The sequence below is a fragment of the Vigna unguiculata genome, chromosome 8 (assembly GCF_004118075.2).
Source record: "Vigna unguiculata cultivar IT97K-499-35 chromosome 8, ASM411807v1, whole genome shotgun sequence".
NCBI classification, from domain to species: Eukaryota; Viridiplantae; Streptophyta; class Magnoliopsida; order Fabales; family Fabaceae; genus Vigna; species Vigna unguiculata.
The window spans coordinates 34,423,230-34,445,779 of NC_040286.1; the positions used below are offsets into that span (position 1 = coordinate 34,423,230).

A 22,550-nucleotide genomic window follows, 5' to 3' on the forward strand; every position below is an offset into this window, starting at 1 on the left:
AACATTCCCTTTAGAATCTCCCCTTTGAATTCTAGGCCACCTACATCTCTCATCATCCAATTTATACATTTAAACCACACATGTTTGTCAAAACACCAATTCATGCATATCATTATTCCAAATTCACACTTTAACATTAAGGTATTAATTCATCCATCTCAAACAGGAAAACAAACACTCTACTACAGTGGTTTTCGCTCAAGCTAGAGGGTCTCGCCCAAGCAAAAGAGTTTTGTCGCCTAAGTGGATCATTCCTGCTTGAGCGAGAATCAAAACAGAGAGCAACCTAGGAACTGAGCGAATTCTCACTTAGGCTAAGCTTTCTCGCTTAGACGAGATTGCCTCTCGCTCAAGCGAAACTCGCTCATCTAGGCGACAATTCGCGCAGTGGTGAGATGAGTTTTTGGTGTTTTCACTCAAGCGAGAGCTGCTCGCTTGGGCGAAAACATCAGATTCCCAATCCGTTTTCACATGCAGAGCCCAGAAATTCAAACCAAAAATTCCAATTTAGCACAAACAGGTGATCAAAGCATCAATCAAGCACAAATCATGCAATCAAAGTCATCAAAATGGTTTCTATACGAAATTCAAAAAAATCAGTTAGTTCCCCTTATCTTTCTACTAATTTTAAGCTTGATGAAATCAACCTCAACTAGTAAGGGCGGAAACCTCAATTCAACCTAAGAAATTACATCACCAGGACACAGGGAGAGAAAGAACCTATGATTAATCCCAGAACAGAGGCAGAACTTCGAATTCAAAGCAAAATGGAAACCAAACATAGGAGGATTGACTTACTCGGAGGAAGGAAGATGGGAGTGAAATCAACAAGAAGCTCTACAGGAGTTTCCTCTCCAAAATCTGATTGCAAAAGAAAGAGAAGGATCAAAGTTATAGAGGTAACAAAGAGGTTACTGTTTGGAAGAGAAATTGAGGGAAAAACTTTGTGGGTGGGAAGTGTTTTGTTTGAGTATGGGGTGAACTGGTATACTTAGACCAAAAGATTAGAAGAGAGGGATTTCACAGTTATCCATCTATTGATAAAAAAAATTAAAGAATGAAAAAGAAATTAAGAAGTTATATAAGTAAAAAAGATCTTTTACTAATTACTAAATATCGTAATCTATCTATTGATAAAATATTAAACAATGAAAATAATTTATATTTAATACTTTGTCATAGACTGTATTCCTATCATGCTTTTGTATTTTTCTTTTTATAAAACAATGAGAAGAATATCAATTCATTAACAAATTTAACACTCTACAATTTATTTATTTTTTACAAAGTTAATACTTTTGTTTAAGATAAAAGTATTAATAATAACAAATATATGTTTCTTAGTATATTTTATATACAATTGCATGTTTAAGGTTGAGACTTGGAAATAGAAATTTTGAATTGGCAAAACAAAGATCTGGTTTTGGACCACTTTGAACATGTGATGAAAGGTTTTCATTGGCCTACACTACACACACATATACACACACGTTGAGTTTATTCAGAGTTCAAAAACTGTGCCACCAAATGCACCGACTGCAATATTAGTATCTCCAAAGCTCTTAACGTAGTTGGGTCTGTCTCGCAATTATTTTTCAGCTATACCAACCCATTTAAAGCCACTGTCTTACGTGTGGACCAATTCACAACCTCACCGTCATCACCACTGCTTAATCATCGCCTAATTCTATCTTTAATTTTCCATTTTCCGCTTAATAACCAAACAAACACTGCCACTTCTTTTTCAATTTTCCATAAACGCATATATAATTAACATTTTGTATTGAAGATGTTACCACGTTTTTTATATTCACAACTCAAATCTTAGAGTATATGTCTTAGAAAAAACCCAAGAATATATTCGAGTTTATTATTTGTGTTGGTAGCTAAATTAGACCAGGTAAACCCATGAGCAGATAAGAAAATTTGTGTTGAAATAAATGAGTGGGACAAGTATGATCCATTGTAACAAAAACTCGTGGCTCATAAGAAGATACTAAAATATAAATTTTATCGTGGATTTGATGATGTAATTCTTCATCTTTTATATTATTTTATTTTATTTAATAAATTTTTATAAATAATTTATATTTATCGAGGTGTCTGTATGTAAAAGTGTTAAAGTTCGTAATAATATCTAACATGATCTTATTTAAAATAAGATAGAAAATTTTAATAAAGTCAAACATTTCTTATGAAAAAATAAAAATATTAAATAAAATATTAAATTTTGAAAGATTATAAAGAATCTGGGTTGGAAGATACAGAATTCTGTTCGTAGGGAGAAAACACCTCTATCATGACAAGATAAAATATTATGCGTTTTTTTTTTTTAATTTATCATATTCAACCAATGATTTTTGAATATTATAAACACTAATGTTTTAGAAAACAATAAAGAACAGAAAACTAAAATTTGAACACCAGTTTTATATAAGCTATTGTTTTGTTGTAATTTTCCCTCGTGCGTGCAAATAAACAGTGTTTATAAGTAGAAGAGAATAAAATAAAAACAAATCGTAATAAATTCGATTAAATAAAATAATAATTCATAATAAAGCTAAAACCAATAATAGATCGTATTTTTTTATAAAATTAATAATTTATACCAATATTAATATTCATATAGAATAATTTATTTATTGTTTAAATTATATTAAATGTGTCTAACATATTATTGGTTGGGAATTACCCCATCTTTCTTCCTAAAAAAATCTTAGAAAGATCTCACTGGTATGATCATAACATGATTTCGTGGTCCAAAATGATCTCTTCTTTCTTTACCACATGAAAACTCAAAACTCATCAATGCTTTTGTGTTCTATAATGTTTCTAGAAGTTGTCTAAGCTAAATTTTTAAAATGTTAATATTTATAAGTTATATTTAATTCATCTTATTTTCTTTAAGTGTGTATTGCAAAAGTTAGAATAAATTATATTCGTGTTCCATCTTTCCTTTCTCCTTTGTATTTATTTTTATAAAAACCTAGATACTTCTAGAGATGATGGTTGTCAACGTTAAAAAAAAGGTAGAAAGTTTATTTACAAAACAAAAAAACTGTTAAAGTATTCATGCAGTTTAGTAAAAAATTTATTCAATTTGCAAATTTGTTTATTTATTTGTGTGAAAAAAAAAATTGTAGAAAAAATGGAAGTCATCCATATAGGGTCTTTGATAAAAGAAGGGATAAACACATTGTCTAGTTATATAGAAGAACATCATTTATGTAGTTCTCATGTGGAAGCTTAATTAGGTATTCTTTTATGGCTATACGTACTTTATATCTTGCCTCATTCCATTTCAAGTTAATTTTTTTCTATTTCTTCTCTTAAATTAATTGCAATGACAGACTTTAATATTTGATTAATTTACATTGATGACTATATATTCGATGTCAGTTAACTAATTGATATCAAAAATTATGTTACGATTATTGCATTAGTATACATGGGGACTATTTTTTGACATGCATGAGATACGTGTGAGGTATACAAAGGAGGAAGTTGGAGGAAGTTTTACCGGGAAAAACAAATATCAATAAAACCCGAATCCAATTATATAAAATTATATAAGATATTGACACCACTTTCGACCAAAAATTTTAAGACAATGAGTTTATGGATCTTTATCTTTATATAATATTTTACTTTTTCATTTTTACTCAATATGAGACTTAGACTCACATTTTCTAACAATACGATGCTTCCATTATATTTCTTTGGGTTAAATATGTTTTTGGTCCCTTAACTTTCAGTGAATTTTGAAATTAGTCAATTTCAAAACTTTGAACCAATTTAGTCATTCATCTTTCGAAATACGTGAATTTAGTTCTTGTAATCAAATTTTGTTTAGTTTATTTAACATTTCAAGCGTGTTTCATAATAGTATTTGACTTAACATTAAAGAAAAAATGTGTCAAACAGTATAAACAACTCAAAATTTATCCAAAACAATTTGATTAAAAGAACTAAACTTACGTATTTTGAAAAATAAAGGATTAAATTGGTTCAAAGTTTTAAAATGAATTAATTTCAAAATTTACTGAAAATTGAAAATTAATGAATAAAGAGATATTTAACCCATTTGTTTGTAGTGATGAAACTTTTCTTTATCTGTGTAAAACAAGCATAAAAGATACATACAAAAAGAATTCTCTTGAAAGTTTTACTTGCATTAATTTATCATTGGTAGCATACATTTTTAGACTAAAATGAAACCTCGTGGTGTCTGGGGAAGAAGACACGTTTGTAAGAAAAGTGAATTGAATTCACGTTTTGTTAGGGTTCTTGTGCTGAAATGGGAAAAAGAAAAAAAAGGATAAATTTTGAGGGTAGATCCAAATATGTGATGGAAATCAGACAGTGGAAGGAATAATGACAGCAGCCAAAGTCGGAGATTTGGATGTTGCAGCGTGGAATAAACAATTTGTCGGTGCGTCTTAATAACCAAAAAACTCACCTTTTTTTAAAAAAAACTATTATTTATTATTCAAGTTCAAATAATTTCTTCACTCTACAGATACAACAACCATAATTCTAATTCCTACATTATATTATGTCATTTATGTTATTATGATTATGTAATATACACTTGAGTATTTGTTTCGATATAAATTTAATAAAAATATGGGAAAACAATATTCGTATTTGGTATTTAATGTATATTATAATGAAGGTTAAATAATGATTTGTGATAATGAAAAGATTGAGGATAATAGTGATAGTTATATTAAGTATGATAGTAATGATATTAATGACGCTCTAATTGATATGCCATTAATGAAGTTGTGATAATTATATTAAATTTAATACGTTAATAATAACAATAATATTATTGAATAGCGATAATGATAATAATGACAAAAATTTGAATAACGATATGCTTAAATTGCGGTAGGTTTTAATTATCATAGTAACAAATAATAACAACAATATTAAATAGAGATAATAAAATATAAATAATAAAAATTTTCGAATAGAATAAGAAAAATAATCTAATTTTGTCAATATATAAAAATCATTTAAAATTTACTTGATTTTCCCCTAAACACAGGGTGCGTAATGGTGTTCATGAGTTTTATTTTGAGGAAGATGGAGAATTAACCTTTTGAAATGCTATTATTATTATGTTACTTTTTATTAATTCGAGAGTAATTATGATGTTTGTTGTGCTGTTATCCGTAATCTTTAGTTGATTGGTATAATAATAAAGAATGATGATGAGTTTCTTGTTTCTTCTCACACATTTTACATTAATTCTTATCTTTCGTTTCGGACTACGCGGGAATGCATTTAGTTCAAGTACTTCCTTTTACGAAATATTAAATTGCTAATTAAAAGTTAGTATCATTTTAAATTAAATTCATGTCTATTTATTTGTAGAAAAGTCATTAACTTTCAAACATTGGATTACGATTTAATAAGACTATTTTAGTATTAAAAATTCTTGTAAATTTTAAGAGAATGTGTAAAACTGTTATGATTCATAATTTGTTAAAATTATGATTAAAATTTGTAGTGAGGATTTTGATGATTTATATTTTAAAAAATTTAAAGATTCTAGAAAAACTTTATGAATTTATACATTCAAAATAATTTCACGAATTAAAAAAAGTTACAAAAGTACAAAAGTAAAGTAAAATAATAATAACAACATCAAGATCAATAAATAATAAGATCTGGATAAAGAAAAATAAACTATTTTTTAAGATTTTAATAATTAGTAACTATAACATTTTTTATTATTTAAATGTAACATTTGACTAAAAAATACATTAGTACTAATTAATATTAGACAAAAAAAATTATTTACATAATATTTACATTATTTTTTAAAGATTTTTTATAATAAAACCCTCTTCGTAGTGAGAATCATACCATATAGGCTCATTAGGACTTTTGTTTCAATATTTGATAACTTTTTTAATGTGATATTTAATTTTGTATTCATTTTATTTAGAAGTAATAAATATCATTTTTTTATATTAAATTGGTGTTGACATTGGGTGGAAGGTAACTAAATGTTTGTGAGTCTAGTTTTCTCCAATCTCAGTTTGTTTTTACTCACCACACTTACAAAATAAGTAATGTCAAAATAGTTTACTTCATGCAACTAGTCCAACTTATTTCAAATTTTTATCCAAAACTTAATATAAGACTTTTTTGTATTTGAGATCTATTTGAAGTCAAATTTATAAAAATAGTCTATTTATTTATTTTTTTTGTCAAATGGGGTCAAATCGTTAGGATGGAGGGACATTACAAATAAAGTCGTCCTTCACCTAACCGGTTTCTGTTTTTTTATATAGGAAAGTGAAACTGACTACAATGGTGACAACTTCAATATACCATTTAATGGAAAACGATTGTAGTGGTGACGACTTCATACTGAAAACTGTATGCTTTAATACCAACTTTGCTTTATCCAAAAATGCTGATACAGGAGGCAAGTGGTGCTGCAATCCGCACTGCACAATTCATATTCATAGGCATGGGTTCACACACACAGAAATCATCCTGTGTAGGGACGACTTTGCTTTTTCGAAAAAAAAATAAAAACCAGCTGGATGGAGGACAACTTCACCTGTAATGTCATCTTCTATCTTAATAATTTGACCCAACTTTGAAAAAAGAAATTCAACAAACGATATTTTACAAATTTATGGTCAAATACACAGTGAAATAAAAAAAGTCTCAATATATCAATTTTCGATATTTGAAAAACTTAAAAGGTGAACATGACTTTAAATTGCTCAATTATAACCTGCACCCTAATTGAATTCATAAATCAGTGTACATCTCAAAGACTTTCAAACTTAAATTCAAATCGAATTCAAACTCAAACCAACCAATTTTATTAACAACTTTCACAACCTTTAAACCTGAAACAATTCACAACATAACTCAATACATTCCAAAAACCTTTACAATATCAAAATTATAATTAAGAATCAAACTATCAAAACTTCATACCTTTACATTTCGTAAAGGTATAAATTCCACAATTTTCGTCAAATAATATCCTGCACAAAACATATACTACTATGACTAAGTCACATTTAGACAATTCAGATCTTTTACCGTAAGGTACTGTCATAAACAAATTTAGATGTAAGGTCAAACTTTCAACTTCTCTTATTAGACTTTGATATCAAAATCAACTTAAGAAAAAGAGAGAAAAAAAAGAAATTTACCTTAAAATATATTTTGATTATACACATATTTATTTATTTATTAAAGTAGGTAAAAAATTGTTAGTTTAATAGAGGTAAAAAATAAGTATTTTAATTATTTATATAAGTATAAAATACTTTAACTGGGATACAAATTTCAGACGATTTTTCATTGAGATAGGGAATGCATTGTGTATTTGTGGGGATAAATTTATTAATAAAGATATAAATTGATTGTTATATATATATATATATATATATATATATACTTGTGTCTATTTATATTATAAATTTTAATTTATTTTAATTATTCTTTCGTGTGATTGGCTGTATCAGGACCGAATTGTTCAGGCTTAATAGACGAATAGATAATACTGTAGATTCAGTGGCAATATTCTTCGGTGTTCTTTAATTTGAATAATAGATCTTACTGTCTAATTATAATGTCGATGATCCTTTTATGAATTCATTAAAAATTCATCATTTTTCGTGATGAAAATCATTAACTATAAAACCCGAATGTATGTGTACTACCTGTAATCGAGTGGAAAAGAAGTTACATGCAATATTGCAGACCAAAGAAGAGTGTTTGGATCTAAATACCGAAAAACCCGTTCAGAATTTAATTGTGAGTCTAAGTTTTACACTGAATAAAAATTAAAAAATTGAGCACATATAAGGATCAAGGTTTATAAACCTATCACCTTAAGATTTTGGGTTGAGAATAGTGTCAATATCTTACCTGATTAGACTCAGATTTTATTGATATTGTATCTCTTTGGTTAGACTTTCTCCTGTATAAACCTAATAGAAACATACAGAGAATCATTGTGATACGATTAAGAAGGCCTTGCAGGTGATATTGTATAAAGAAAGCAAAGGAAAAAAAAGGGGAGATTAACAATGATTTGCGAAACGCAATCTGTTAATAGCAGTGAAATCGCTTTTGATATAAGAAATTGACCAACTTTAGCCATTAAAGAAGGATTTTTGGTGAGCTTAAAAACTTGTGCACATTGACGTGTTAACTATTTAGAAAGATATCAAATAGACCACCCTTCTCTATGCACATTGCAACATTTATGAAGCCTACTTAGCAACCCTTCTTCGCATCCTCCCAGACTCCAATTACTCTACGATTTTTCTAATTCTCCAACCTCTACTCTCACCCAAAACCAGCTATGCATCACACACATATATACCATTCAGATAGTTATATAATACCTATTTTCTTTTCAACTATAAAAAAAACAATTCAAATAAAACGTTTTTGCTCTTTCAACTTCTTATCGTGTGCTATACCTATTTCATCTCATAAGAAACATTGAATATACATGATTATTAGTATATGAAAGAAACCAAGGTCAAATCACACTGAATGGAGGTAAAGTAATACAAAATATTTAAAGCAAGTGAGAAAAACAAGCGAGAAAAACAAGTTAGAAGGTAGAGATGGAAGAATCGTGCATTAAGTAAAGGGAAAAAAACTGTGCTGGTAATAAATGAAGGGAAATCAGAGGAGGTGGCATGAAATGACAGTGGAATTTTAACAAGAGTCAACAGAGGGTGGTTTTATTTTCCTAATTTGGTACACAGAGGCACATCAAGTGCTGCAAAATTCACCCTTTGTACAAGAAAGAAGTAAAAGTTGTGGGGATAGTTTCACGTTCTCATTTTGTGGGGCTCCCTCCCAAAATGATCCCACCCTAATTTAGCTACATCATAGGCATATCTCAGCCTTTTAAAACACAATTCAAACTCCCATTTGGGGCTCTAGTGTTGTGAGTCTTCACCCTTTTTTTTACCAATTCCCTCCACTCCTAAAATCTCTCTAGGAGGGAAGAGGGGGGCAAGGCAATGGAGATGGACACACAACCACATAAGAAACACCATTTTGGAACTTCCTACATGCGCTTCCTAGTACAGCATTGTTGTCTTGTCATCACCCTCTTAATCTCCACCTTCTTCACCACTACCACAGCTTTTGATTACGCTGATGCCCTTTCAAAGAGTCTTCTCTACTTCGAAGCACAACGCTCTGGGAGGATACCTTACAATCAGCGTGTCACTTGGAGAGACCATTCTGGCCTCACAGATGGCTTGGAAGAAGGGGTAGGACCAAATCCTAAACTATACCCACATGCCACAACTCATCAAGCTTTGTCTTTTACTTTCCTGCTATGCCAAATCCCCTCTCAAAATCATAACTTTTTTTTCTTTGGGTTTCTGTAGGTGGACTTGGTAGGAGGGTATTACGATGCTGGGGATCATGTCAAATTTGGTTTACCAATGGCATTCACCATCACAATGCTCTCATGGAGTGCCATAGAGTACAGGCAACAGATTGAAGAGGCAGGTGAATTACAACACACATTGGAAGCCATCAAATGGGGCACTGATTATTTCATCAAAGCTCACACAAGCCCAAATGTCCTATGGGCTGAGGTATACTAATTCAACAGAAAATGTCCTAAGGATTCTTTCTGATATACTGTTATCAAAGAAAGAACAACTGTTATCATCTATTCCAATTCATCTGTGTTTTCCATTCAATGGGAGTCTGAAATGAATGATCTTTTTCAGGTGGGTGATGGTGACACTGACCATTATTGTTGGCAACGGCCAGAGGACATGACAACTTCACGGCGGGCGTTTAAGATCGATGAGAACAATCCCGGTTCAGATCTGGCCGGAGAGACGGCAGCAGCCATGGCAGCTGCATCCATTGTGTTCAGAAAAACAAACGCACATTACTCTCACTTGCTTCTGCACCATGCCCTGCAGGTGAGTCAGCGAGTGATTAAATTAGCCAGTGCTAATTAAAGTTTGATTGATAGGTTTTTGACTAGGTGCCATGATTAACAATAATTGTGGGAGCGCTTTTGTGTGACAATCTCAGTTTCAAAACTAATAATTGGGTACGAGAAATTAATTAAGATCATTAACCAGTGTTGTTGCTGATGAGTTTTAGTTAGAATAGAATAGAACAGTTTTTATGGTTGGATTAGATTAAGAATGAGAATTGAATGTTTAAATGAATGAACAGTAGTATTTATTGTGTGTGTGTTTTGTAGTTGTTCGAGTTTGGGGACAAGTATAGGGGAAATTATGATGCTAGTGTCGGAGTGGTAAAGAGCTACTATGCGTCGGTGAGTGGATACATGGATGAGTTGTTGTGGGCTGCCACGTGGCTTTACAAAGCCACCGACAACAAAATGTATTTTGAGTACGTTCTTTCCAACGCTCACTCCTTTGGTGGCACTGGTTGGTCCATTTCAGAATTCAGCTGGGATGTTAAGTATGCTGGTCTTCAACTCATGCTCTCAAAGGTAAAAACTTTTCCTCATTCTTCACTCCATTTTCTCCCATGTGACTTCTACTTTTATGTGAATCCAACTTTGTCTAGATTTTGCTTTTCTAACCTCAAAAATCAAAATCATGGAGTATGCACCAATTAAGGTATATTAATTAGTATATTAAAGACATAGAAACTATAAAGTGTGTCCAAGCACAAAGCCATGTGCAGCCACTGCTTTAGCTTTGCAACAGGGTGCAATTAAAGTTGTGTGGTTTATGGTTGAGCCCAATGTTGGAAACCTTAAGTACAGATACCCTTCAACACCTCACTTCATTGCACACTCCCTTTTTTTTTTAACCCTTTTAATAAATATGCTAGTAAATGAGTAATGAGGTAGGACATGGACATCCTTTGGTTTTTTGGTAGAAATCAAACATGTGAAAAATAAGTTAAATGGATATAAGTAAAAAATTATGGTCAAAATAGGAGTGTTTTAGTTTTGAAAAGTTAAAATACTATAAAATAAAACAAAAATAATTCCAGGAATTAGCTGTACCCCATTTGCACAAAATACGTACGTGTACGTCTTTCTCTCTACCGCCATGCGAGTTCTTATAAAAACAAAAAATCATTATTTTTGTCTTTTGAGGACACATAAATGAATGATATCCAAACAGAAAACTGTGTTTAGATAACACCCATTATTAATCTGCATTGGATCAGTTAAAAAAAACAACAACAGATTTAATGTAAGGAAAACCGAATTCAATTAAACAGTTGAACTTTATAATTAGACCTGACCCCACCCATGTGTACATTTTATTGGTGAGAATAAGGATTGCACTGCACAGAGTATGATTTGAACATCGAAAAAAATGATCATGGAATCTCTCTGAAGGAATGATTAACTTAGATTAAATGTCAACAAGCAAGAAGTGGGTTAAGAAACAGTAATTTAGCACAGTTTCATGTTTTTGTGCAGCTCATGAGAGAAGAAAAAGAGAAGAAGCATATGGCTATACTTGAAGAATACAGATCAAAAGCAGAGTACTACATATGCTCATGTCTGAACAAAAACAACGACAGCAAGGATAACGTGGAACGAACCCCTGGTGGATTGCTCTATATCCGAGAGTGGAACAACATGCAATATGTTTCGACAGCAGCGTTTCTGCTTTCAACATACTCTGATTTCCTCGAGAACACAAATGAAAAGCTGAACTGCGAAACAGGCACAGTGGATCATGAAGAAATTCACAGTTTTGCTAAATCACAGGTTGATTACATTCTGGGGTCTAATCCCGTGAACATGAGCTATTTAGTAGGGTATGGCCCTAAGTACCCTAAAAGGGTGCACCACAGAGGGGCATCCATTGTGTCATACAAAAGGAATAAAGGGTTCATAGGGTGTACCCAAGGGTATGATAACTGGTATAGTAGCCAAGAACCTAACCCTAATGTTCTTGTTGGGGCTTTGGTTGGAGGGCCTGATGGGAAAGACAATTTTGAGGATCGAAGGAACAATTTCATGCAGACTGAAGCATGCACATATAATACTGCTCCCTTAGTTGGTGTTTTTGCAAAGTTCTTGCATATAGAAAACCACAAAACAGTTCATGACTGTAACTCACTTTTGGTTGCTTCCTTCAAATAATATATACTAAATTATTTATACAGTATATGTTATCATAAATAAAGTCAAAACCCAATAACTTTTCAATTCTTTCGTTTTTTTCCCCTCATTGGTGAGTGATTTATATAGTTTGGTGGAGATTTTCTGGCCTCAAATGTACTTACAGTATAGATATAAAAAACTCTATCTTTCGTTTCTTATCATCTCAGACACATCAATACCATTTCTCTATTCATACCAGCTTCTTGTTCATGGTTGTTCATGGACAACACAATTTAATTCTGGTTTAGCAGAAAGAAGGGCAATGAAAGCAATTGTCTTCTGCTTTTGCTACATATAGCTTCAGCAGTATTTTCTATCAGTGGTGTTTCAAGCTTATAAAGAAAAATGGAATCTTACTTTTAATTGAATTATATCTTGAAATTCAGAAATAGAATAACCTATTTATGAATATTTACGAACCAAACTGAAACATTCTGATATGAGAACATAAAAGCGTGGAATAATAATTACCATAGAAAATAAAGATGATTGATGTGATTTCATAATAATGAACCATCATGCTTACACGATTTAGTACAGTACAAGAACATTATTTCCACAGAAGGCAATGTTATTAAAATGATAATATATATCTCAATTTATGTTCAAACGGAAAACTAAAAACATTCGGTCTTACATTTTTATCTTAAAAAATTAGATTAAAATTAATGGCTAAAAATATATAAATTAAAATAAAAACTTATTAAAGAACATACTAATGATACTGTTTTGGTATAATTAGTCGTATAGTACCCAATTTGGTGCTGGAGTTTTTAATTGATACTCGATTTAAAAAAAGTGTCAATTATCTACCTAAATTATTTTAAGTGCACCAATTAAGTCCATTTAAGTTGACGCCGTTAGAAAGGTTAACGTTGACTGATACTGTTTGGTCTGTGAATTAGATTTGGAACACGTGGAGATTAATTTTTAATGACGTGGAAAGCTGGGGAAGAAAATTAAATATGTCTTGTAATGAAAAATTTAAAAAATAAAAGAACGAAAATTAAAAAAAAAAAGGGCGACGAAGTTAAAAAAGAAGTCACAGAAGCATGTGATAAAAACGTGAAATTGGGGAAAGGTGACGCAGGGGAGACGAACTGGTGGAGGATTCTTTGCGAAGTGGTGGAAAAATTGAAGGCGACTTTCGAACACTGAAGTGGAGACTTGAGAGCGACTTGGGGCCATTGATAACGAAAAGGTTGGTATTGTGTTTTTCTCTAATTTAGTGATTAGGGTTTTGATGTTAGGGTTGATTTTTGTGAAGTTGGGGATATTGGAGAATAGGTTGTTGTTGAGTGCGAGGATGGAGTGGCTAATGAAGATGTTTGTGTTGGGGATGGTGAAGAGGAGTTGGCTGATAAGGAGAATGGTGTGGGTGATGAAGAAGTTTGTGTTGGGGATGGTGAGGAGGCCTTGGCTGATAAGGTGAATACAAAAGTAATTGCACCCTTTAAATACATCATTGCCACCACTCTGCTGCTTACAAAATAAAAACAAAAACACACAAAACGAGAGGAAGAACAAACTGAATTAGGGCACAACAAACTGTCCGAATATTGATGAAGAAGAAACTGGATTAGGGCAGAACATAGGAGAGGAAGAAGATAATGAAAAATGAGGGTCAATCTTCTTTAAATATAAATACCATGTGGAACACTGTACAATTATAATTTCAACCAGACATCTGTTATTATTTGACACGTATCCCTTCTGCACTGCCACCTCACCACTTCCTAAACGCTGTTTGGGAACATTTAACGGTATGGACTCAATTGGTGCACTTAAACTAATTTGGGTATGCAATTGACAGTTTTTTAAAACCGGGTACCAATTAGAAACTCCAGCACCAAACTGGGTACTATACGACTAATTATACCTACTATTTTTTACTATCATAATTCTAGTTTAAATTTTCAAAAGTGTTTAAAGGAAGAGGAAAATAATCAGAGCTGTAATAAAAGGAGTTTTCTGGTGATCTGATTTTACTTCTCATGGGTTAGTTATTTGACGAGTTAATTTAATTTAATTTTAATTATTGATATTATTTGATATATTTTTATTTTAATAATATATTAATTAAAAAAAACTATTTGAAACGTTACCAAAATTTAATTAAAATAATTAAATATATAAATTTTTAAAAGTAAAAAATTAAATTGATTTAAAATTTCAAGAAAAAACTAATTTTAACAAAAAAAAATTATTTGACCCATAATTATTGTTATTGTATATAATCCAAATTCTGATAATTATAATTATAGGTGTATTTTCTATTTCATTAAATTATGTTATAATAATAATAATAATAATAATAATAATAATAATAAATAGTTAAAAAAATAGCTACTAACCAATACTATTATTTTGTTCATATCTGTAAAATCCTAGAAAATTGCGTTTTAAAAGTGATAGTGGTTTAAAAATAGTGAGACTTGATTATTTTAATATTAAAAGGTTTTAGTATAAATAGAATTGTTATAAACGAGTTTCGTTATTTTAAAACACACAATCTCTCTAGAAACTATTTTTCTAGAGTTCTCTGACTTCTCTCTAGAGGTTTTGTCTCTCTGGTCGTCTGATTGAAGAACCAAGACCGTAGGATTGATCCTCTCGGCGAGCTCTTCAAATTGGACCGATCAGTTTCTCCGTTGGCGTAAGTTGAGTTTTCGCTCTCTTTTTTAGTCTTTTTGTTTTCTGTTGCATGCAAGCCCTCTTCCGCTTGCATGCGACGTTTTAATCATCAGTATGAGTCTCTGCTGATTAGTGATCATAACGGTATGTCCTGATCGTTCTTGTAATGTTTCTATGTATAGATAGAGCATCCTGTGAAGTTAGAGGTGTTGACGTTTTTAAGGCGTTGACGCTTATAAAGCTGTCTAAACAAGATAACAAGTAAGGGAAGCTAACTGTTTTGCTTGAATTTCGTATAGAAATCATTCTGATGACTTTGAATTGCATGATTGAGTGTTGTATGAGTGCTTGAATTGTGTAATTGAGTGTATGATTGGATTGTGCTAGATTTATGGACTGTTGCATGTGAGAACAGATTGGGAACCTGGTATTTTCGCCTAAGCGAGCAGCTCTCGCCTGAGCGAAAACACAAGAAACTCATCCCCTGTCTCTGCGCGAGATCTCGCTTAGGCGAGCCAATCTCGCTTGGGCGAGAGTCACTCTCGTCTAAGCGAGACAACTTAGCTTGAGCGAGAGAGCCCCGAGTTTGGGTTGTTCTCTGTTTCGAGCCTCGCTCAGGCAAGAATGACTCGCCTCAGCGAGAGAGCCCTTTTGCTTGAGCGAGACCTTAGGTGAGAAACCCTGCAGCTGAGTGTTATTCCCTTGTTTCTAATGGATGAAGCTATGTTTAAATGTTAAAATGTGAACTTAGTTATGATATGCATGAATTGTTATGACTAATAATATGTGTGGTGAAATTGTATGAAGTTGGAATATGAGAAGATGTGGTTGCAGTGTCAAAGACACTTCTGGAGGATGAAGAGTCATCGTTTTAGTGTTGAGGAGGTTGTTTCCAGTAGGAGCTTTAGTAGTGATTAGTTTAAGTATATAGTTTATTATTAGTTTAGTTTAGTTTAGTTTAAGTCATATCTTTTGTAAGACTTTATTAATATATTGTGTACACTGGATTATCTGTTTTGAAACTACGATGAAACTCTCTATTTTCATTAGTTTTAACTGCTGGAATTGAGATGTTACAATATCTCCTTTAATAACTTTCTTTTATTCATTTCTTTTCCTTTTTAATTTCTTTCTCAAAGTGATAAGTGGCTCTTACTAAAAAATTTGAAAGTAATTATGTGTGCATCTTTCCTTTAATATTTTAATAACATTTTCTTAATTCTAAAATTGAACAAATGCTAATTGTCATGATTTTTTTACTGTTACGTATGAAAACATTAATTTATAATTTTTAACAAAATGATTATATTTTAATCTTTCAAATAATATCGTAAAAGAGTTTGTTAGTAACACTCAAAATTTTAGTTCAAAAGGATTATATATTGTACAAGAATTTATAATTTCATTCTTTCAAATACAATTATCGGTATTTCATTAACGATCAATTTTAATCATAAAAAATTGTTAGTCATTGAACAATTTAAATATTAATTTACAAAATAAAAAAATATTAGTTATTAAAATAATTACGAATAAATAATTATAATTATATCTAAATTAGCTTTTAAAATTTAATTATCAAAGTTTTAGTTTCATTAATGTATAATGAGTTTTTTTACAGCGTCCTATATGTCTCGGTTCACCTATAAACGAGACATATAAAGACGCGATAGCACTTTTGTAATTTTTTTAAATTTTTATGCTTCGGTTGTACTTAGAACCGAAACATAAACATTTATATATATATATATATATATATATATATATATATATTATGAGTACAGTGAAGGTTGTTTTTCAATCAAATTGAAAATTTTATTTGGATAATATAAGAAGAAATTTTGTATTACACATAAACCTTGATCTAATGGTTGTGGCATCCAAGTTTATAACTGTGGAGCTATCATTATTCAACTGGGTGCCATGAAATCCTTCTCATTCTGCTATCATTCATCAGTGAAGAGTTGCAAAAGTTGCTTGAACAAACGTAAGTAATTCCACGTAAACAAGTTCTGTATAAAGGAAACTCTCATTCTCATTGCGAAAGTGCTCATAACCATTTTCAAAAAAGCCATGCATGTCATGAATCATTATCTAATTCATTATTAACGTGTTATGTTAATTTTAATGAATCACCTGTTATTTTAGCCTCTAAAAGTCTATAACATTGTTGTATTGATTCTTGCAAAAACTCTGTCACTCTTAACCAATATATCCATTTATACAGTAAAAGATGTTTCATCTTAAATAGAACGATCACGAACGAATGATCAAATGATTATTTAAACATACATCGTATTCAAAATTATTATATAAAGATCTAACTATTTCACTCTTTTAATTACAAAATAAATTGACAAAAAAACTCAAATCAACAGAAAAGCAGAGGAAGAAAAAGATGACTCAATTATGAATGCTATTGCTATTAGCTAGAGAGAGGATAGAGATATGCAATTGTGTGTGTGGAAGCTAATTTTTTGGGCAATGTAACTGTTGAAAGTGATAACATTGGATTTGTTTCAATGCACAAGTTCAGATTTCTTGCCTTTGAGGAATGCTTTTGGAGGACACTGGATAAATGGGTTCCATGTTTGGTCAGTGGTCAACTACAGTCAACGCAGACTCCATCGTCATCATCACCAATCAATCAGTGCGACAAATAAAGTTGCTTCACTGTGTTGTGGACAGACAGACATGGTGATGGTACTAAAAGCTTTGTCAAATGTCAATGAAATTCAATATTTAAGTATATTTAAGTACATATAAACCATAATTAAAAATAGTTTACGTTTGATCCTTTCCATCAATAAAAAATAGTCCTGAACATGGGTTTTAATATAATCATTCTAAAATTAATGCATTTATCATACTAACAATATATGATTATACGAAATAATATTACGCATGGAAGATGTGGTTATTACATTAAATCAAAAGTTAAAAATTATGGATATTGATTCTTAATCATTTTTAGATTATAGCATTGGTTTGAGTATATTTAAATTTAAATTTTTAAATGAAGTTTCAAGTTTAAGTTTAACCGATTAAGAAGAGTTTTGAAATGAGGATATTTTACTTTACTTTTTTTTATAAAGATTAGTAATAAATTTTAAAAGATATTTGGTACCAATAAATATAATAAGAATAAACTTAACTATTTCCAATCTAATCATGTTAATTTTATAGAAAAAAGGTGACTTTGTGACTACCTCTTCCGGAAAAAAAAAATTGTCTTGAAAAGATTATATAAAAAAGTGACTTTGCGAGAATCTCTTGCAGAAAAAAGATGTTTTTGTCTCGGAAAAATAACGTATATTTATTTCCGAATCTGAAAAATGTTTCATTCAATGCTGTGTTTATTTTTATTGGAAAGTTATAAAAAAAAGAGAAAAGAAATTGGTTATATAACAACCGAAAGTTTCATTTTGTGTCTGCCATTGGTCTCAAATTGTGAGAAAGTTCCCTTTTTATGATCTCTGAGAAAGAACTGAATTCGAAGTCGTGGTTTTTGGGCAAATGGGCATCGATCAACGTCCGTGGCGGTGGCGGTGGTGGAACGCCGTCGTTTTGATCGGAATGGTCAGCGTTACAGTAACCGTTACCAGTTCCGACAGTCACGAGAAACAGGAACAAGTGGTCTCCCGAATTGCCTTCGGATCATGCTCCAACCAGAGCGCACCTCAGGTTTCAAAAAATTTCTTATTTTGTCATGCTTTTTTGTTTTTTATTTTTTCAACTTTTTATTCTTGTTTTGTCTTTTCTTTGTTTTAATTTTACCCATGCTGCAGTGTCGTGTAATGGAACTGATATACTAGTTATTCTGTTTCTTTGTTCCAACCACGATATCTCAATTCTTGTACTAACATGCTGTTGCAGTCCCAATATCACGTCAGCTTTAAGCGAACTGCAGTTCTTTTGTACTCAACTTAAAAAAGAAACAGCAATAACAACAACCACAGCAATTATGTAAATTCTGTGAACAAAAGATATTTGATTAATTTTATGTAACAAGTAACAAACCAACTGTTTCTGTTTATAATTTTCCTTGGATTCTGGAACCTGTTCCCTGTTTGTAAGTAAGAATTCTTGGTTATATAATTTTTCACGAAAGAGTGAGATGCATCTGAAACTTCGTATTATCCCAATTTTTAGAAGAATTAAAAATTCATTATGCAGTAGACAAATTCAATTCATGGTGTATTTCACACTTCTACCACTGAAAAACAATCATTCATGTCATGCTGAACCAAAACTAGACAACTTTTTATTTTACGCTGTACTTGGCAGTATGCAACTGTATGGTCTTTTATAGTATTTCTTAATCAAGCCAACCAAATAGTATTTCATCTGCTGCAACTAAATTCAAGAAATCTCAGGGCTAAGCTTTTGTGTTCTTTGGTTGTAGTTTGGGTTTACAAATCGTACTTTGGTTTCTTGTTTGACAGCTTTAGACTAAAATCCTAATATCTGTTATTATTTAGGCTTTCAATTGCTACGATTTCAGGGTGTTGTTAACTTCTTCATGTCAGATCATTAACATATGTGTTTTCTGTGTGTTTGCCAGCCCATTTGGGATGCAGTGGTTGACTTCCGTCCTCAAATTTTTATATGGCTGGGTGATAACATTTACGGGGACTTCAAACGCCCTTTCAAAATATTTGGACGGGAAAGAACTGTTGGGCCATGGAAGAATGTTCCACGATTTGTTCCTTCCTCTGAGCAGGAAATGAAGGCTAGATATGAAAAGGCTAAGTCTAGTCCTGGCTATATTCGACTTCATCAGAACGCTAAGGTGTTTCATTCTAAGATTTTCTATTTGTTATTGTTTTCTAGTTCAGATTCATATTGAAAAAGCACATTGTTGAAATGTCTGTGGTTTGATTTACTAAAATGGTGACTGTGTTTATTGGTATCTTGGCCTGACTTTCACATTTGGTTTGTTGATAGGTTATTGGTACATGGGATGATCACGATTATGGATTAAATGATGCAGGAAAAGAATTTCAAGGAAAAATCACCAACCAGAAGTTGCTTCTTGATTTCTTGGATGAACCTCAAGATAGCCCACGGTGGGTGGATAATCTCCTTTGATGCATTATCATGTTGGACTGATCTTAACCATGCATTTTGTGTTATTTGATTTCTTCTGCCTAACATATTGAATCATTCTCTTGATTATTGGGGTAAAGCAGATTTTGATTTAGATACTTACCCTAGCTTCTCATTTCAGGAGGAAACAGGCTGGTGTATATGCATCATATACGTATGGTCCTGTAGGTAGAGATATCAAGGTATTGACCAAGTTTAATGTAATATTCTTTCTCAATTTTCTTTATAATCGTCCTCTGGTAGAATGGTAGCCATTACTTGATCCTTTTAAATGTCTTACACGATGTTGAAAAGCTCACTTTGTTTTTGTCAATAATAAGACTTGAGAGTTGCTTTTAAATTGTGTTTTGACTTTTAAGCACCCATCTTGTGCTAACACTGTTTTTATTGCGGATTGGGGAAAACTTCTCAGATTGTACTCTTAGATACTAGATATCACAGAGACCCTGTAGGAAGTGATGGTACCATTTTGGGGAATTCACAGTGGTTGTGGTTGGAAAAAGAGCTCAAGGGTCCACCAACGGCTCTTACCATAATTGGATCTTCTATTCAGGTACTACAATTAGTAATACTGCTAGACATATTTCAAAATTATTCATAATAATAAACAAATGATTCTTTATGACATCTGGCTCTTTGAGTTTTGGCTACATTATCAACTATTATGCCTGTGTTTTTGACAGTGTATATTTAAATTTAACTGGAAATGATTATTCTATTGTCTTAGAAAGTTTTTTCTACATTCTACTGCTCTGGGTGCTTTTCTTATGAAAATCTTGCTGATCTCAATATAATTATGTTTTTGTGCTTGAAGTTATGTTGCTAGTAAGGAATCATTTGTACATTCCTTTTTTAGTATTGATTGTGGTGCTTTGTTTTTATGTTACATTATATAGTTAATCTATATGTCAGGTTATATCAAATCTTTCAGCAACCATTCAGCCATTGTTTGCAATGGAGTCATGGGGTCGTTTTCCAAAGGAAAGAGACCGGCTTTTTAAATTAATAGCTGATAGTAAGGTAATAAGTTTCAGCACATTCATATTCTACTTCTATTTTCTATCTTTTACATCTTTTTTGTTAAAAGGAATTTACATTGTTACCATTTATGTTTGTGTAGTGAGTACTCATTTCACTTCTCATTAGTCTTTTCTATGCAGAGAGCTGGAGTATTTTTTCTCAGTGGAGATGTTCACTTTGGGGAAATCACGAGATATGATTGTGCTGTTGGCTATCCACTTTATGATGTAACCTCAAGTGGGGTTACTCAATCAGTAGAGGAAGTTGTCCCACATTTCCTGCGTTCTTTTGTGAGATTTGTTGCATTGTTGACCCCATCGACGATGAGAGTAAAGGGCCAACACTGCAGATACAAATCTTGCATATATGGTAAACTTTTCTTCTTATTTTTGGTAAGGATATTTATATTGCTTTTCATGTTTTTGATGTTTCAAATGTGGGTTTTCATTAGGTCAGCCAAACTTTGGAACTATTGAAATAGATTGGGACTCTCACCCAGTGACTCTGAAGTTAAAAGTGAGGGACAAAGAGAGCATCACGGTTACAGGTGTTGATGTTTCATTGACGGAATTGCAATCATCAAATTCAGAGAGTTTTGGCAGAGAAAAAGCAGGAAATGATAATAAGAAGCATTGCACCCTTGAAGTTAGTCTGCCATGGTTTGTAAGATATCGCCTGGCTATCTTGTTCTGTTGCACCTTAATTGGTAAGTCACTTCTAAGTTCTAAGTTCCACTAACAAAGCAAGTGATCCTTTAGTTTGTATGTGGCATGCTTAGTATTATAGTATGATGATTAAATTGAAGTCTTTCTTTGTTGCAGTGTTTCTTGTTGCATTCCTAGTGCTAGTTTACACTTGCTTCAGACTTTTCAGACTAGAAGGCTGCAAAAGAAAGCACGATTGATGCAAGCACAGTCAGCAAAAGGGAGCTTGTGCTATCTCTTCTCCTTTTTGTAGATTTAACATCTGGTTATAGGTGAATAAGATGTATAGAATTCTTCTACTGTTTCCACTAATCAATCCTTTATCAATATGGGCAATTAGGGTGTGTTTGATTTACATTTTCAGAAATTGTTTAGTTTTCCAAACGTAGCTAAGCAAGATTTTCTGTTAGATTTTTGTGTGTTGTTCCTCTGATGTATTTTTAAATGTATTTTTAAAATACACTGATGTTTTAAATTACATTAAAAATATTTTTTAAATATCAATATTAGTGTATTTTGAAAGCATAGCAGAGGATATTACCAAAAAATCCTGTACAGAATTTGAACTCAGTTCAGATAGCTTGTGAAGGGTGGTGCAAGACACAAAACAGGAAGTGAGGGAGAGGTTAGTTGAACTAGATGGAAACTAAAGTATATAAGAAAAATCTCTCTACTGTTTTTGTTTTGGATGAGAATTTTATTGTTAAATGGTGAGAAAATATTTTAGAAACAGCTTTTTTTGAAACCAATTGGGTTTTAGGTTTGCTTTGTGAGTTTATTGGTGCTTTGACCATTTTATTTGATGCCTTATTTGATTTATTTGTTAGTATTTCATAAATTTTTGTTCTGTTATTTTCTAAAAGCATGTGTTTTCAAGATTACTGTGCACTTTGACACACATTTAGAAAAGAAAAAGAACATTGCAAATGTACATTATG

The 22,550-nt window shown here is 31.6% G+C and overlaps 2 protein-coding genes across 2 annotated transcripts; both read left to right on the plus strand.

Annotated features, from left to right (window-relative positions):
• The first annotated feature begins 8,914 nt into the window (after nt 1-8,914).
• On the plus strand, nt 8,915-12,306 carry LOC114193768 (endoglucanase 11-like). The gene is made up of 5 exons (XM_028083700.1): nt 8,915-9,284; nt 9,405-9,617; nt 9,756-9,956; nt 10,247-10,501; nt 11,453-12,306. Exons 1-5 carry the CDS (start codon nt 9,030-9,032, stop codon nt 12,122-12,124), a joined length of 1,596 nt encoding a protein of 531 aa, XP_027939501.1. The 5' UTR covers nt 8,915-9,029; the 3' UTR covers nt 12,125-12,306.
• A 5,839-nt stretch (nt 12,307-18,145) lies between these two features.
• Nucleotides 18,146-22,321, plus strand: LOC114193585. Its single transcript, XM_028083448.1, has 9 exons — nt 18,146-18,463; nt 19,344-19,571; nt 19,727-19,848; nt 20,010-20,070; nt 20,301-20,441; nt 20,801-20,908; nt 21,049-21,277; nt 21,360-21,614; nt 21,730-22,321. Exons 1-9 carry the CDS (start codon nt 18,296-18,298, stop codon nt 21,810-21,812), a joined length of 1,395 nt encoding a protein of 464 aa, XP_027939249.1. The 5' UTR covers nt 18,146-18,295; the 3' UTR covers nt 21,813-22,321.
• Nucleotides 22,322-22,550: the final 229 nt, after the last annotated feature.